This window comes from Styela clava, chromosome 9 (genome assembly GCF_964204865.1).
Source record: "Styela clava chromosome 9, kaStyClav1.hap1.2, whole genome shotgun sequence".
Lineage (NCBI taxonomy): Eukaryota > Metazoa > Chordata > Ascidiacea > Stolidobranchia > Styelidae > Styela > Styela clava.
This window is the reverse complement of record NC_135258.1, coordinates 20,280,032-20,296,551: the sequence shown is the minus strand read 5'-3', so window position 1 is coordinate 20,296,551 and position 16,520 is coordinate 20,280,032. Positions and strand designations below refer to the sequence as shown.

General features: G+C 35.8%; 1 protein-coding gene and 1 long non-coding RNA gene across 2 annotated transcripts; one reads left to right on the top strand and one right to left on the bottom strand.

The window, feature by feature from the left end:
- Nucleotides 1-1,709: 1,709 nt before the first annotated feature.
- Nucleotides 1,710-7,711, top strand: LOC120342830 (uncharacterized). Its single transcript, XR_013477969.1, has 4 exons — nucleotides 1,710-2,466; nucleotides 2,941-3,040; nucleotides 3,236-3,318; nucleotides 3,847-7,711. It is a non-coding gene; the product is annotated as an uncharacterized LOC120342830 (long non-coding RNA).
- A 3,814-nt stretch (nucleotides 7,712-11,525) lies between these two features.
- Nucleotides 11,526-14,617, bottom strand: LOC120340143 (intraflagellar transport protein 80 homolog). Its single transcript, XM_039408405.2, has one exon. The coding sequence runs from the start codon at nucleotides 14,518-14,520 to the stop codon at nucleotides 12,223-12,225; it is 2,298 nt and encodes a 765-aa protein (XP_039264339.1). The 5' UTR covers nucleotides 14,521-14,617; the 3' UTR covers nucleotides 11,526-12,222.
- Between the last annotated feature and the right edge of the window lie 1,903 nt (nucleotides 14,618-16,520).

Sequence of the window (16,520 nt, the reverse complement as noted above, 5' to 3'; positions counted from 1 at the left end):
ATACTTCGGGTACTAAGCGACAAAAGTTATACCGGTACATTACCATCAGAGTTGTTTAATAATAACCCATGTTTCTGTGTTTTGTTGCTATACGAAAAGACAATCAAATTTTTTATTTCACCATAGGAAGGAGCAATATAAAACGGTGCTCCCGAAGTATGCGAACCAAGATGGCGGACATCGGAACGTAACATGGGTAACAGGTTAGGGTTAGGCGATAATTTTTTTCCAATTTTCCTTATTCTAGTCCTATTATCAGTTCGAAGACAGGGGCTCCCGAAGTATGCGAACCAAGATGGCGGACATCAGAATGTAATATGTGTACTAGGTTAGGGTTAGGCCTTAATTTTAGATATAAATACTACGGGAGGCTCTTGGCTAGTCTTCGAACTGATAATAGGACTAGAATAAGGAAAATTGGAAAAAAATTATCGCTTAACCCTAACCTGTTACCCATGTTACGTTCCGATGTCCGCCATCTTGGTTCGCATACTTCGGGAGCACCGTTTTATATTGCTCCTTCCTGCAAGTTACAAAATAAATGATGACGGTAATCTATGTTTTTTATTGAAATTTTTCTTAGTTGGCAACCCTAGTATGAATAAACGGTGCTCCTGAAGTATGCGCACCAAGATGTCTTTTTTTTTATTTTATTTTTTTTTAAATTTATAAATGAAACAATATTGTGTAACTGATATCATTATATGCAAAAAAATAATTTATCACAATGTACAATATTGCAAAGAATACCATTAATCGATACAAATACCGGAACAAAAAGTAATTTCTCAAAATCAGGAGCACCGTTTATTCATACTAGGGTTGCCAACTAAGAAAAATTTCAATAAAAAACATAGATTACCGTCATCATTTATTTTGTAACTTGCAGGAAGGAGCAATATAAAACGGTGCTCCCGAAGTATGCGAACCAAGATGGCGGACATCGGAACGTAACATGGGTAACAGGTTAGGGTTAGGCGATAATTTTTTTCCAATTTTCCTTATTCTAGTCCTATTATCAGTTCGAAGACTAGCCAAGAGCCTCCCGTAGTATTTATATCTAAAATTAAGGCCTAACCCTAACCTAGTACACATATTACATTCCGATGTCCGCCATCTTGGTTCGCATACTTCGGGTACTAAGCGACAAAAGTTATACCGGTACATTACCATCAGAGTTGTTTAATAATAACCCATGTTTCTGTGTTTTGTTGCTATACGAAAAGACAATCAAATTCTTTATTTCACCATAATTCTGCCACTCCGAATCATAAGTACAGGAACCAGACAAGACGGACAGACGCTGAGATAACTCATCCAATTGCGCAGGTGAACGAGTTATCCTCCCTTTTCACATTCACAATTCATAGAAGCATCATTGCCCTTTTTTTAGAACTCCAATAGAGAGAGAAACAGCAATACTGTATTTGTATTTGACGTCATATTTTTCCTTATCACCGTGTTTCTCCGAAAATAAGAACTTGCCCGTATCTTGAAAATGATTTTAATATAAGACCTGGTTATATCAGTTAAATGAACTCTTCATTGAAATTTATGGATCTAGTGACTTGCAGGACATTCCAGGGGATGATGATATGGTCATATTCGAATATTCTATGTTTAGCAGTTTTTTCGTGTTATTTATCAGTAAAAGGATATCATTGCAGACTTGCTTGTTGAATTTTTAGATTACTATTATATATATATATATATATCTAATACGGTAGTTAAGTAGACATACCGTGCTAAAAAAGCGACAGTTATGTAGACGGAAAAATTGGGTAGACATTTTCCTGTCCGCTTAATTATTCCACGTTCCATAATTAAAACGTTTTGCTATTTTTTGCTGAAATCTCTTTTTCTCTGATAAAACAGTATCAAAAACAATATGTTCTTTCAATATTTTTAAAATATCTGCATATTTTCGCCAACTTTAAGGGGACAGTAGTTCTGCTGGTTTATAATCAACGGGTATAATTTTCGTACACTAAGCGGACATTTTGTTTACGCGAAAATCTTTTAATTTTTCGGTATATGTCTTTACGATTTTTGGAGAGTAGGATTGATAATTTTGATACAATAACCAGGCAAAACATGAAGATCGTTCGTTCTGTTTTTTGCAATATAAGCTCAATAAACTGAAAAGGACCTCAATTCACAACTCCGTACTAAAGAGGCTTTGTGTCGCAATAGTAAAACTGTCGGGTTTGCCAAGAACTTTACCTACCACGTTTGCCGTTTTGTTCGCAAGTAACCTGGGCGCCGTGAGGGGATCGGGATCTTCATGAGTGCGTGATTGCAGAAATTTAGATAAAATAGAACAGTTGTGTTTGGAGAAGCGATCCAAGTCTTTTGTGTCAGGTGTTATCAATTACCCAGTGAGTTGAAGTCGAGTCATAATAACTTGAAACAAGGTTTTCAACGTCACCGAAGAATGCTGCTGGAAATCATCACTCATAGGATAAGGTGATTAGTCATATCGATTTTTAATAATAGGGCTACTATATTTTTGTTCTAAGTGATTCAAGAGTCTTGCTGCACACTAACACAATTATATTTACTATGTATGTCTGAAGGAGTCTGATCTTGGTCAGACGAAACGTTACAGAAATATAATTGTGTTAGTGTGCATCAAGACTCTTGAATCACTTAGGACTGTAGGATAGTTATCTTTACTCTTGCTACAGCATCCTTGCACTATATGCATACGGATCCGCCGACACAAAAGCATAGAAGAAGGATAAGTGGTTAGTCTTGCAGAAACCAAATCATTAGCATATATTTTTGTTGTTGAGATTTTTCACTTATTCCTGATTATCGAAAGACTACTGATACTGTTATGCTTTTACTGGTCGTAGTTCTGATCTGACCATCAAAATATTGCTACGACTGGGTTTGCGTTTGTAAGAGTGTGTAATTCAGAAGGATTTCTAAATCCAGATGACAATACAAACGAAGATTGTGAAAATTCAATGAATTCAAATTTTTCTCGAAACAGAAGGAGATACGAGAAGCGAGTGGTTGACGCCACTTTATATAGGTTTGTATAGCTTTGTATAAATAAAAATATCTAATACACCGCTTCATATTAGATTAGAATATTTTATCTTCGGAAAACAGTTTTAAAGAATTGCATTGCTAGCAATTTTGTTTTGTGATTTGGCACATATCCCTGTGTTATTTTACCATCCTCATCTAGCTATTTACTGGGCTGTATTTTTTGTTCACATGTAAGTGACTCGCCAACGAGATGGCCTACGTTTCAGAACTTGGCAGACGGAAATGCGGGTAGTGATTCGGAGAACGCTGTGCCAGGAGGTGATTAAATTAGTTTGCTATGCTTGTTTTTAATTAAATACGGTATCTCAAATTGATACCAATGAATGGTAATAAACCAAATCATAATATCAATTGTAGCCCATCACAAATAGCGCGGCTATCTACGAATAATTGTAGTGCTCCGTTTAAAAACACTGTTTGGTGCTCCCGAAGTATGCGAACCAAGATGGCGGACATCGGAACGTAACATGGGTAACAGGTTAGGGTTAGGCGATAATTTTTTTCCAGTTTTCCTTATTTTAGTCCTATTATCAGTTCGAAGACTAGCCAAGAGCCTCCCGTAGTATTTATACCTAAAATTATGGACTAATCCTAACCTAGTACACATATTACATTCCGATGTCCGCCATCTTGGTTCGCATACTTCGGGAGCCCCCACTGTTTTATTTGAGTAATAATGCAATTCCCCATTTCAAACACTTCGTTTGTTCGGTCAATCAAGAGTACCGTAATTCTGAATTGGACTAAAACACTGTTTGTGACTTATGCATGTATTTTTGACCAAAGTTTCAGATTAGTCAACAGACTATACCGCACCATCTTCAGAATCACTTTCAATAAGCAATGTAAGTGACTTAAAAGAAAATCATATATACGGAAAAGAAAAGGGCTGTAAATCAATTCGAAATAAACCTTCTAAATAAACGTGAACCAGAAAAGAAACGACGAAAAGAAAAATAATTGCACGGCTTTGTATATCTTGCGAGAAGTTTATTGTAAAGCTTTAAGACATCTCTGTATAATTCATGAAGATGAACCGGCAGTGAGCACATAATTTTGTCTCTCCTCAACAACTTAATCTAGTGGGCATATCCACATTCGTATACATACTTGGCATACATTTTTACTATTTAATTATAAATTCAAAATAACAATCATGTTTTTGTATTCCGAGTTGGTGCAAAAATTTTAAATAAATTGTGCAACGATTCTAAATTGATATCGGGGTTGAATAATTTCATGTTGATCGCTTGTATGGTTGACTGTATAATCACTGCTATACTTAAGCGCGCCTTGATAGGTAGACATTTGAGTTATAATTGGTGTAATGTTTCTCATTTTAGTTGACATGGCAAAATTTCATTTCGCATTTATAGGCCCCACTGAAAACGTCACTTAATTGAACATTTGAGATATGTTGTGTGTAATGGTTCTCGATATTTTTTTAGAGAATTTCGTGTTTTAATTACATACCTTCTGAAATGGTCGGATGGTTGAAATTTTTTTTGAATGCTTCCTAATATTATTGTCATTCCAAAATATCATTTTGCATTTACATGACACACTTACGTAGCTGAGTAAATGACGATTTGCGATATATTTTCTGTATTGTTCCTCAATATGGTTTCAAAATTTTGTTTTAAAATATTTGTCACTCTCAAGTTATCGGATAGGTGAACATTTGAGATAAATTTTGAGCAATTTTCCACAACATCAAAATATGATTAGTATTCGAAATTTCGTATTTTAGTTATATTTCACACACTAAAGCGGTCGAATAACTTGACATTTGAGATATATTTTGTGTAAGATTTCTCAATATGATTTCAGGAATTGGTTTCAATAGTTGTATGCTACACTTAGGTAGTCGGGTATTCGGACATTTGAGATATATATTTTGTGTAATGTTCCTCAATATCATTTCAGAATTTTCATTGTGATCGTTTTATGCCACACTTAGGTGGCCGGATAGGTAGACATTTGAGATATACTTTGTGTAATGTTTCTCAATATGATTTCAGAATTTTCATTGTGATTGTTTTATGCCACACCTAGGTGGCCGGATAGGTGAACATTTGAGATATACTTTGTGTAATGTTTCTCAATATGATTTCAGATTTTTCATTTCAATCCTTGTATGCCACACTTAGGTGGCCGGATAGGTGGACATTTGAGATATACTTTGTGTAATGTTTCTCAATATGATTCAAGAATTTTCATTTCAATTCTTGTATGCCACACTTAGGTGGCCGGATAGGTGGACATTTGATTTATACTTCGCATAATGTTTCTCATTACGATTTTGGAATTTTCATTTTAATGTTTTATACCACACTTAGGTGGCCGGATAGGTGGACATTTGAGATATACTTTGTGAAATGTTTCTCAATATGATTCCAGAATTTTCATTTTATTGTTTTATGCCACACTTAGGTGGCCGGATAGGTGGACATTTGAGATATACTTCGTGTAATGTTTCTCAATATGATTCCAGAATTTTCATTTTATTGTTTTATGCCACACTTAGGTGGCCGGATAGGTGGACATTTGAGACAAAGTTTGTGATATTTCTCAATATGAATTCAGAATTTTTATTTCAATTCTTGTATGCCACACTTAGGTGGCCGGATAGGTGGACATTCAAAATATATTTTGTGTAATATTTCTCAATATGATTTCAGAATTTTCATTTTAATGCTTTATGCCACACCTAGGTGGCCGGATAGGTGGACATTTAAGATATACTTTGTGTAATATTGCTCAATATGATTTCAGAGTTTTCATTTTAATGTTTTATGCCACACTTAGGTGGCCGGATAGGTGGACATTTGAGATATACTTTGTGTAATATTTCTCAATAGGATTTCAGAGTTTTCATTTTAATGCTTTATGCCACACTTAGATACTTTGTGTGATATTTCTCAATATTATTTCAAAATTTTAATTTTAATTCTTGTATGCCACATTTAGGTGGCCGGATAGGTGGACATTTGAAATATATTTTGTGTAATATTTCTCAATATGATTTCAGAATTTTCATTTTAATGCTTTATGCCACACTTAGGTGGCCGGATAGGTGGACATTTGAGATATACTTTGTGTAATATTTCTCAATATGATTTCAGAGTTTTCATTTTAATGCTTTATGCCACACTTAGATACTTTGTGTGATATTTCTCAATATGATTTCAAAATTTTCATTTTAATTCTTGTATGCCACATTTAGGTGGCCGGATAGGTGGACATTTGAAATATATTTTGTGTAATATTTCTCAATATGATTTCAGAATTTTCATTTTAATGCTTTATGCCACACTTAGGTGGCCGGATAGGTGGACATTTGAGATATACTTTGTGTAATGTTTCTCAATATGATTTCAGAATTTTCATTTTAATGCTTTATGCCACACTTAGGTGGCCGGATAGGTGGACATTTGAGATATACTTTGTGTAATATTTCTCAATATGATTTCAGAGTGTGGCCGGATAGGTGGACATTTGAGATATACTTTGTGTAATATTTCTCAATATGATTTCAGAATTTTTATTTTAATTGTTATTAATTGTTGCCACACTTAAATGCCGGATAAGTGGACATTTGAGATATATTTTGTGTAATGTTTCTCAATAGGGCTGATGTTCATTTTTCAATTACGTGCCACATTTGAGTGACCGAATAGATGAACATTTGAAATCGAATTTGTGTGATTTTTGTCTTCATTAATGACATGAATTTCATTCTGCGGTTTCCTTCTGCGTATATATAATTTTCTTTTATTGTTTCTCAATAATATTAGCACTTTCATTTTTTATTTTACTATTATATACCACACTTCCTTTTTAAAATAATATTTCACACTTTAGCAATCAAATTGGTGATACATTTGAAATATATTTTGTGTATTGTTTCTCAATATGTATGGCATTTCAAAATTTTGTTTTTCAATTATATGTCACGCTTATATAACTAGCCATATAGATATGCGGATTTTTGAGATATATTTTGCGCAAAGTTTATCAATATTATTTGAATGGAATAATTTTGACTTGGTATTGATATCTTGACACTCACAACATAGCATCTGTTCAATCTAAATGTTACACCATAGGGTTGGAATAGGCGAACATTTGTGATATGCTCTGTGTATTTCTCAGTTTCAAATATATATTACGTTTGAATCAATTTGTTTCGATTTGTCTACCTTCACGTTGCATTTTGAGTATTTTTTGACATGGAAGATTATTTCCTACACCAAACACAGTGCATCTCCCTTGCACAAAATACTGAACATTGAAAAAAAAATGCTATTTTCTGTGATAAATAATGCTAAATGGTTCGAATCCATCGGAAATTAAAGCGAGGTCATACGCTTTAAAATGCGTAATAAAATAAAAGCAGCATCATTTATGTAGACATCCAGGGCGACATATAAGAGGGGTCCGGCTTAGTGCCGAAATAGGCTAAAACATTTGGTGGTCTGAATTAAGTGGACGAATTAAGCGGACAAAAATTTTATATCTGTTATCGAGAGGATTGTGTTGACTCTTTTTCTCCGTAGTTGTCAACGGCTCTCGCGCTCTCCAAGTACGTATTTAAAAACAATGATACGGACACAGGAACGACGTCCGCTTAAGTACTGCAATTATGGCAGGTCCGTTTAACTACCGTAATAGAGTTATATATATATATATATATTAAATCGGAAATGAATTCATTGTTTCACTTTTGGATTATGTCTAATTTCAACCAATGACATATAACAAACTTGACATATAACAAAAAGGAGTGTGAGTGCTGTACGGTGCTGTTCAAAAAGAACAAAAAATGACGGTGTAATTTTTCCAATCACTAATCTGTTCACTGCGTCCACTAAAGCAAAACCAACATTTATATATTAAAACAAGCCAAATTTTTAATTCCGGCCAAAGGCAAATTATTCACTTTTTCGAATCTGAATTTGAAAAATATTTTTTAATTTAGAATAATATTTCATATTCGCCAAAAGATATCCTTATATTTCACAAAACATAACGCCTCTAGACCTCTAAACACCCAACGAATCAAACACTGCCGAATTTGACGTAGTGGAGCATATCCCACTGAACCCCGGTCTATTGTTCCCCATAGAAAACAAATTTTGACGCTCCCATGGTATGTGCACCAAGATGGCAAACACCGGAACGTAGTATGTGAACCAGGTTAGGGTTGAGCCATAATTTTATTCCGATTTTCCTTATGTTAGTTTTATTACGAGTTTGAATACTAGTCAAATGACTCCCGTGGTATTTGTATCTGAAATTATGGCCTAACCCTAATCTGGTACACATACTACGTTCCGGTGTCTGTCATCTTGGTTCACATACTTCGGGAGTACCCAAATATTTCCTGACTGTTCTACGTCGGGATTAGGAAGGCACATCCACTCGCCAATGTCATAATTATTTTACAGTGGTCTGACTATAGCTGAAAAATATCAGACGGAGGTTCGTCCTGTTGGCGTAGGAAAAAGGTCAAGTAGGAAAAAACTGAAATGGTGACATTTACGGGGACGTTGTAACTCACCGAAGGACGGAAAACAAACATTGAACCGTAGACCTGATTCCGAATATAATATGAGTGTGAGAGCTGATTTCCCCTGTGCCCCGTGGCCCACCTTCCCCTGTGCCCCGTGGCCCACCTTCCCCTACAGAAGGTGAGCAATAGATGGAAATGGCGGGACTCTTCAAGTCAGAAAATTTAATCATAAAATCGTTACTACTATCAAAATTATGGTATTTAGATATGATTTTGTTCCAGAAATGTAGATAAACAAAATCGAATGCTTCGGTTGGAATAAAAAGCCTAAATTAGCAAATAGTAGTAGCCTACATAGAAATCAGTAAATAGAAAGTTGCATTGACTTATCTCAAGGTGGTTCGAAAATGCTATATTCAAAAGGCCAGAGTGAGGCCATCTAACTCGGTGTGGTTGAAATTATTGAATAACCAAAAGCGCCCTTTGGGTAAAAAGGCCAAAGTATAGCCTACTGCAACATATTCCTTCTGAAAAATTAAAATTTCCTCATCTCAATTTTAGACTAAAAAGAAACGAAAGTAGGCTACTTGAAAGAAGTCAGCCAACTAACATTACCGAAATTAAACAGAAAATACTTTGGCATTACAAGTTATTGGTAGATAAAAATGTCAATACACTGGAAGCCGAGCCTAAATGCGTGGAAACACATGCAATAAGTGTAACATGTATAGTTTACACAAGCACTAGTAGTTTGGCCCTGAAAATCATTAGCGTATATGTATTAAAAACGACATAGGTCTGACAATTGAGTCCCGACGTTTAAAAGTATGCTGCAAACGTCTTGTGATCGAGAACAACTTTTTATCATATAAAAATATTTCCAAAATAGCCAAATTCAACCAGATTTGTGTTGCGACAGTATTTAGTGCAAGATTCCGTTCTGCAAACTCTTTCTAAAGCTTTGAAATGTCCAAATAAATTGTCTTTGAAATACTGTTTCCATTGGATAAATGAGGAGATAGTGTCGCATGTTGCTGATGCCCCAATGAAAATTCAATTGGGAGAATAAAAATTAATTGTTAAGCAGATCGGCGCGGCGGTGTGGCTCAACGGGCTGAGCGTTAGGAATACGCTCGCCACCGCACCTGTAATTACTCTGCATGGGTTCGCAGGTTCGAATCCCATGCAGGGATGGTTATGTGCGAAAGGATTGCTGGACTCCTCGCCGTCGTTGGGTGGTTCACGTAACCGCTGGTCGCTGGTTTATTGCATTCAATTATTTACTTCAATTTGCTGTTTTTGTTAAATTGCTTCCAAAGTATTGCCCGACTGTAAATCGCGTTTTAGTACCCAAAGTATACATTGTACGCTTTTTGACTTTTTCAAGTTATGCCCGTCTCCCAGGTATCTCTGCATTTTGTTTGTCTGTTTACTTTTTGTATTGTTTATTTCAGAGAACCAAAATAAATGATTGATTGAATAAAAGTACCAACCTGACAAAAGGTGAGTACAACAATATAAAAATACGGAATATTTCAGACATTTGACGTATACAAAATCCAAGAATTGCATTTCTTTCAAAACACTAGGCTACTTGGTCTCATGGGCGCAGACAGAGAGATGAGGGGCCATGGCCCATGACCCCCCCCAATATTTTTTCCCAAATGCTATTTTGCGGCATTTTCAGTGAGGCACAAATTTGTACGTCTTTTTAACACAATTTTGATCTATTTTTGACCGGTTTACTGAGAACCCGATGATTTCCTGGCCTACAATCAATATCCATTTGTCTAAATGAAATAATCGTCGTTCGAGATAGATGAAAATGCGCTTAAATAGCTTGGATAACTGCGACACCGAAGCAAGTTTGCCGAGAGATTGTGTTAGGTTTAGAATATTGTTAGATATCTGCTTTATCTATCTCTTGTTTGGATCAAAATGCACGGATAAGCGTAGTGACACGTCATAATATGGAAAAAAAATGTGCCTCTTCCACATTGTGGACTGGCCACAAACTTGCTTAGTCTTAGGGTTTAATGTTTTCTACGGTAAAAACTTTGTGGGAATCATATCGACAGAGAAAAGCTTCCACTTTACAATAAATATACTTCTTCCATTAGGATATTTCTTTGAAACACTTAGGTTTAAATTTTCTGACAAAAGTTCATATTTCGCAGTTCACATTGGTGCGAATTTTTTGAGGAAGACCAACCCGGTCTTGCGGAGCAGTTTTGACTGCATGTCCACCGCGCATGAATTTCGATCCATATGTACACCTGGTGGCCAATGAATAAACAGCATTCAACGAAAATTTCACCTTAATCTCTAAAGTTGCGTGAACCCACCTTGCTGTAAGCCCAATATCCCGCTACGGATGAGTCCTAAATTCAATGGTTATTGTGGCAATATATCTATCTTTTTCCATACCTAATGTCATCGTTCGTTCATCATCGTCCAGTAGAATGCTTCATTTTCAATTTTGATGCAATTTCCTACCGCATTAAACTTACAGTGTTAAAAAAAAAATAACTTCTTTTCATGCCCAAACGGCGTGGTTGTGTAAGGAAACTTCATTGGATGATTCCTCGATTGCTGCTACGAAAAAAGTTTAGAGATTTAATTTCAAACCAAAACTAACAAGTTTCGTAATACGTCATGGACAGGGCATGATTGATATATTGCAACTTGATTTGGTGCGTTTTGGGTTAGACATTGATACACCCATGTTGCCCAAACATAGATTGCAGCTTAAAGTTGCCATTAGCTGAAAACACTATTTTCAATTCACGAACACTTCACATGTGTTGGTATTGTCTCTTGAAGAATTTTTATCTAGGGTGAGAATATGATCTGTTTTAATTGCCGATTAGTAAAACAATGATGAGCGGGTGTTAGCAGATAGTTTAGATTGAACAACCCCAACTAAAAGTTCTATACTCGAGACCTTCCATTCATTGATTCTAATAATCAATATGCTATAATACACTATGAATACAATTCACAACTTGAAGTAAAAAAATAAAATTTACAGAAAACGTAATAATAAATTACAGCTGAGTTCAGAAAATTACAAAATAAAACAGTATAATGGACACCACCACAGTTAAATATTTTAATACATCGTAGGATAGAAACCGATACAACATGTATCGTATTATATTTGGAACCTGGTGAGGCTAATCTATATTGTTCACTTTCGAATTCTAATCTTACTTCAAACACTTTTTATTCTAGTTCAATATATGGGATACATGAGAAATAGGTGTAAAATAATGAAATAAAAGAAGAACAGGCTGATAAAGCATACAAAGAATATTTCAGCAGCTTATTTACGAATATAGAAAAATAATTTGAATTTGGCAACTAATTTTAAATAGATTGTCCATTTTGACTTTAAATCACAAATATATTATTGAACCATGAAATTTTCACAGTTGAAACTGTGATTGGTAAATATGAGAAAACTACATTAGCCTATAAGTTCTACAAGTAATATATATATAAGCAATTGGAATTTTTTTCTAAGCAGATGGTTGGAAAATGTACATGTGTGGTTTTTGTTGATACATCAATTGATTGAGAAACATGGAAGTACATGTTCGAGTTTATCAATGCTAGTTCTGCACTGTTACACATTTAATTACAAGTTAATTCCCTGCCTCTTTTTCTAACTCCATTTCAATTTTATTGTTGATATTTTGCCAATTCACTTCCACTTTGTTTGCCATATTTTTGAAGTCTGCGATTGATTCTGGCTTCCCTAACTTTTGTAAATACAGTCCTCTGAAACCAAGAACTGTGTCCACATGGGTTTTATGCTTTGTTGCAAGTTCCAGTGCACGTTCCCATCGAAATAGATCAACATTCAGCTTGATAGCTCGGTACATTAAGCCAGCTGCAATAAAAGTTGCCTCTGCATCTGGTACGTTGCCACAAAAAAGAGAAATCTCCCCCATTCTCCCTTCTTTTGACTTGATATTCTGGATATGATGCAGATATTCCACCTTATCAGCTTCACCTATAGCAGCATATGCCATTTCAGCTGTAAAAAGATCTTTCCTTTGAACTGACATGGCCGCGAGGCATGCCCAGAGTGATGTTTCTTTGACAAAGCGACAAAGTCTCAATGCTTCTTCAGAGCGATCAGATGACATGAGCTGATGAAGAATAGATGGATAAGGAGGAATGCCAATGGTGGTTGTTGCTCCTGCAGCTTGTCGTATAACAGCTGTATTACCAATGAATGCCCGAAGTTCGGGATTCTTCCCACAATCAGCGATGTCCTTTTCAAATACGGTTCGAGCCATAATATCCTTATCTACTGTTGCAACAGATGGGTAATACCATACAATAAGTTTGTTTTCTTGAACACCACAGAGCATGTTTGTGTTGTCATTCCAACATATGGATCTCATCATTGTTGACAGCTTTGTTGTATTGTAATGAGCTTCAAGTTTTCTGATAGGTGTCAAGTATAAATCCCTATTCTTGTCTATCACAGCAAGAAATCTTTCTTTCATTGAACCACATTGGCTCAGACAAAGTTGTTGCACTTCAAGTTTGTGTAAAATAGGTTTGTTATCATTGAGAGGTTTACCAGATGAGGTTTCAAAAACAGTTACAGCACGGTGCTCATTGTTGTCTCGAATTGCAAATGCATCCTTACTCAATGACAAAATGTGGTTGCTAAGAAGACTGGGCCGCACAGATGGAGGCAGTTTAGGACTGCACACAGTACGTCCTTCATATGAATATATTGTAATTCCTGTTGCTTCTGTTAGCATGAAATGTTTTTCTGATTGAGTAATCATAGAAACAGTACCTTCTTTGAGATCAAATATAACTGGAGTATTGAAGTTTGTGGTGTGGTAGACATGACACTGTGATGATGTCACAACAACCAAATGATCATATCCCAGTGACACTTTGATGATGCGATCCTTCATGTCCAAAACTTCATGTGCATTATTCGTGACATCACGTACTTCAATTGTTTTGCGACTCACAACACTCACTTCGAATTTTTTCCACTCAAGACGTTGTTCAATCACATGAGCGAAAAGAACTTTTCCTGCTGCACATGCACACGCAACTTGAGTACCATCATTGCTCCAAATTACATTGAATATGCTTCCAGTCGCTGGCTTCTCTAAACTATGAGACCAACCCGATTTATCACAAAGACGCAGGGTATTATATGAGCCAATAGCAAACAATTCTCCATCAGGAGACCAGGACAATGACGTGATTGGGTAGTCATGAGTAATACTGGTATATATAGGACGACCATAACTATCCCATACTTTGTATTTACAATCTTCCCCTCCAGAAAGAATTAATCCACTCACTGGATTCCAATCCACCCTCAGAATCAGCTCATCATGGCCTTTCCATGTTACTGGTTTTGCTGAAGGTTGCAGAGATTTTATAACTAGCTGTTTTCCAGCTGTATATAACAAATGATCACATTCTGGACTCCATGCAACGTCATAAACTGGAGACGAAAACTGTGATAAAGTGGAACGCAACATACCAGATCTCGACCATATTTTTATCTGACCATCTTCACCTACTGTAACAAAAGCTGTACCATCATGACTCCACTTCCCGCTGATAACAGCACCAGTGTGTGCCTCTATAGTTTTGTCAATTCTCCCAGAGCTTGCCATTAACCTGAATTTACCCTCTGTGCTTGTAACTGCAAAAAGTTCGCCCTGTCCTTGTTTTTTTCCGCCTTGTCCTGAAGTTGGAAAACGATGCATATGTGTACAATAAACATCATTAGTAAACTTGGTCAGAACTTGTGTCTCTCCACTGACAAGGTTCCATTTCATAACTTGATGATCATCACCACATGACAAAACTTCGTTAGCTGAGCTCCAAGCCACACAAGATATAACTTCTTGAGATGGTTGATCTTTTGGAATGCTTATTTTAAACCTCATTGTGGTACAGTGGTATACACAAAGGTTTGAAAGGGCTTCAGTACAGCAGTTTAATTTAATTTTCTGTAAAAATGTACTACATGTAATTTAAAAAAAAATAAAAATAAAGTTTGACAAACCTCTCTTTATACTTTATACAAGCAGGATATGCAAAGGCAGTACAAAAAGGATATCGACATTACAGCATTAAGATTCATCGAAAGTATAGCCTATATCAGTAAACACCATTTAAAAGAGCAGAAGCAAAAAGGAGGCGGGGATAAATTCCTGAGTTTAAACAATTCTTTTCGCAACAAAAAAAGGCTGTGTCACCATTTCTCACTTTTTTTTTGTTTTTCGAGTTGGTTTAGAGGTTGAGGGCATATGGTATTGAATTTGAACTGAATTTCTCTCACTGCTCATTAAATTCGAGGGTTAATAGGCTATGACCTAACGGTTGCTTCGTTACAGCCTCGTCACAATGCCTTGAAATTAATTTTGAAATGTTGTACCGTATGTTATCTATTTGACATTGTTGACGGAATATCGGTACCGTAAAATACTACTACAGAAGGTTAATGTTTAATAAAAAATACTGATACAACGACAACTTTACACTTAATATCTGGGACAGATTGTGGTTAAAGCACTGAGGTATCGCTTTCCTACATGTTACGTGTGCTCAGCCTTTAGAAAAAAATGACGGTCGGAAACCTCAACGACTGCAGCTTCCTTCGCAACCGTTTACACATCGGAATTTGGAGACGCGCCTAATGTGGTAACATTTGACCTTAACTTTTCCAGAGGGTAATATTTGGCCAGGATTTTCAAAGATTGGCTGGTATTGTTACACGAAAAGGTATTTCATTGCTCCATCAAATAATGACTTCAATCTTTGAATTTACTCTGCAGGGAATACCCAAAAAATATTTATTTCATAAATATTACAAAACACAAACTATATCGACTTCCTCGTTTACTTCGTGACATTGGCCAATCAGCAAGATGCAAAAAGAGACGTGGTTTCGCATCCGCTCAGATAGTTTTCTCGCTCAGGTACGTTAATCGTTGCTCAGACAGATTACCAAGCGTGGTCCTAAACATTAACTGTGTCTCATTTTCACGTTTTTGAATTCTATTCATTAGTTTTCAGTTGTGTTTCGCATATTTGAACATATATCAAATAATTCAATGATCACTTTGTCTTCTTAGGGGTTTCAGTTTAATTGCAGTAATCAAAAATTAGTGTATAAATAGCTGTGATAAACTGAGCTAAAATTCTGCACCGGTACTTTTAAAAAACACAATGTTGAATGCTATGAATCAGAATTATGGTTTGAAATAAATACCCCATTTTACAGGTGCCAACTCGCGAAACCACTCTTACGAGGGTCAAAAGGGAAATGTCATTTCCAATTATAATGCGCAATGTTTATCCATTCAATCAATCAATCAATTTTATTTGGTCACTCTGATACTAACAAAACACAAAACAACAACAAAGGGACAAACAAAATACAGAGGACCTGGAGGACGGGCATAACTTAATAATAAAGTTAAATACGTACAAGAACGTGCCCGTCCCCCAAAAACAGTCAGAACACAATAAAAAAAACAAAAACACGATGTGACATCGGGCAATATCTTATAAATTCAAATTAAAATGTGAGACGTGTATGTGCTTTTCCTATAGATATATGGATTAAAGAACACTCGCTGCCGAAAAATGATGCTGTTGTGGGCCTAGTTCAATTATATTGCAAAAGTAACACCGTTACCAATTTTTTTTACTAGAAAACAAGCTCGTTAAATGGATTGGATGTTCCATAGCAGTCTATGCACAAATCATGGATTGGGGTGTTGGGTTCTTTTGTCGTTTTCGATTAGTTCAGTTTAAAATCATTGTATCCGTTCCAATGCCTCCAACACCAATATCGAATTTCCACGAACAACCACCATTCAGCCATTCCAACAGGTGCAGTCATCCCATCTTTTCTACGCTCTGTTCCATCATCCACGAC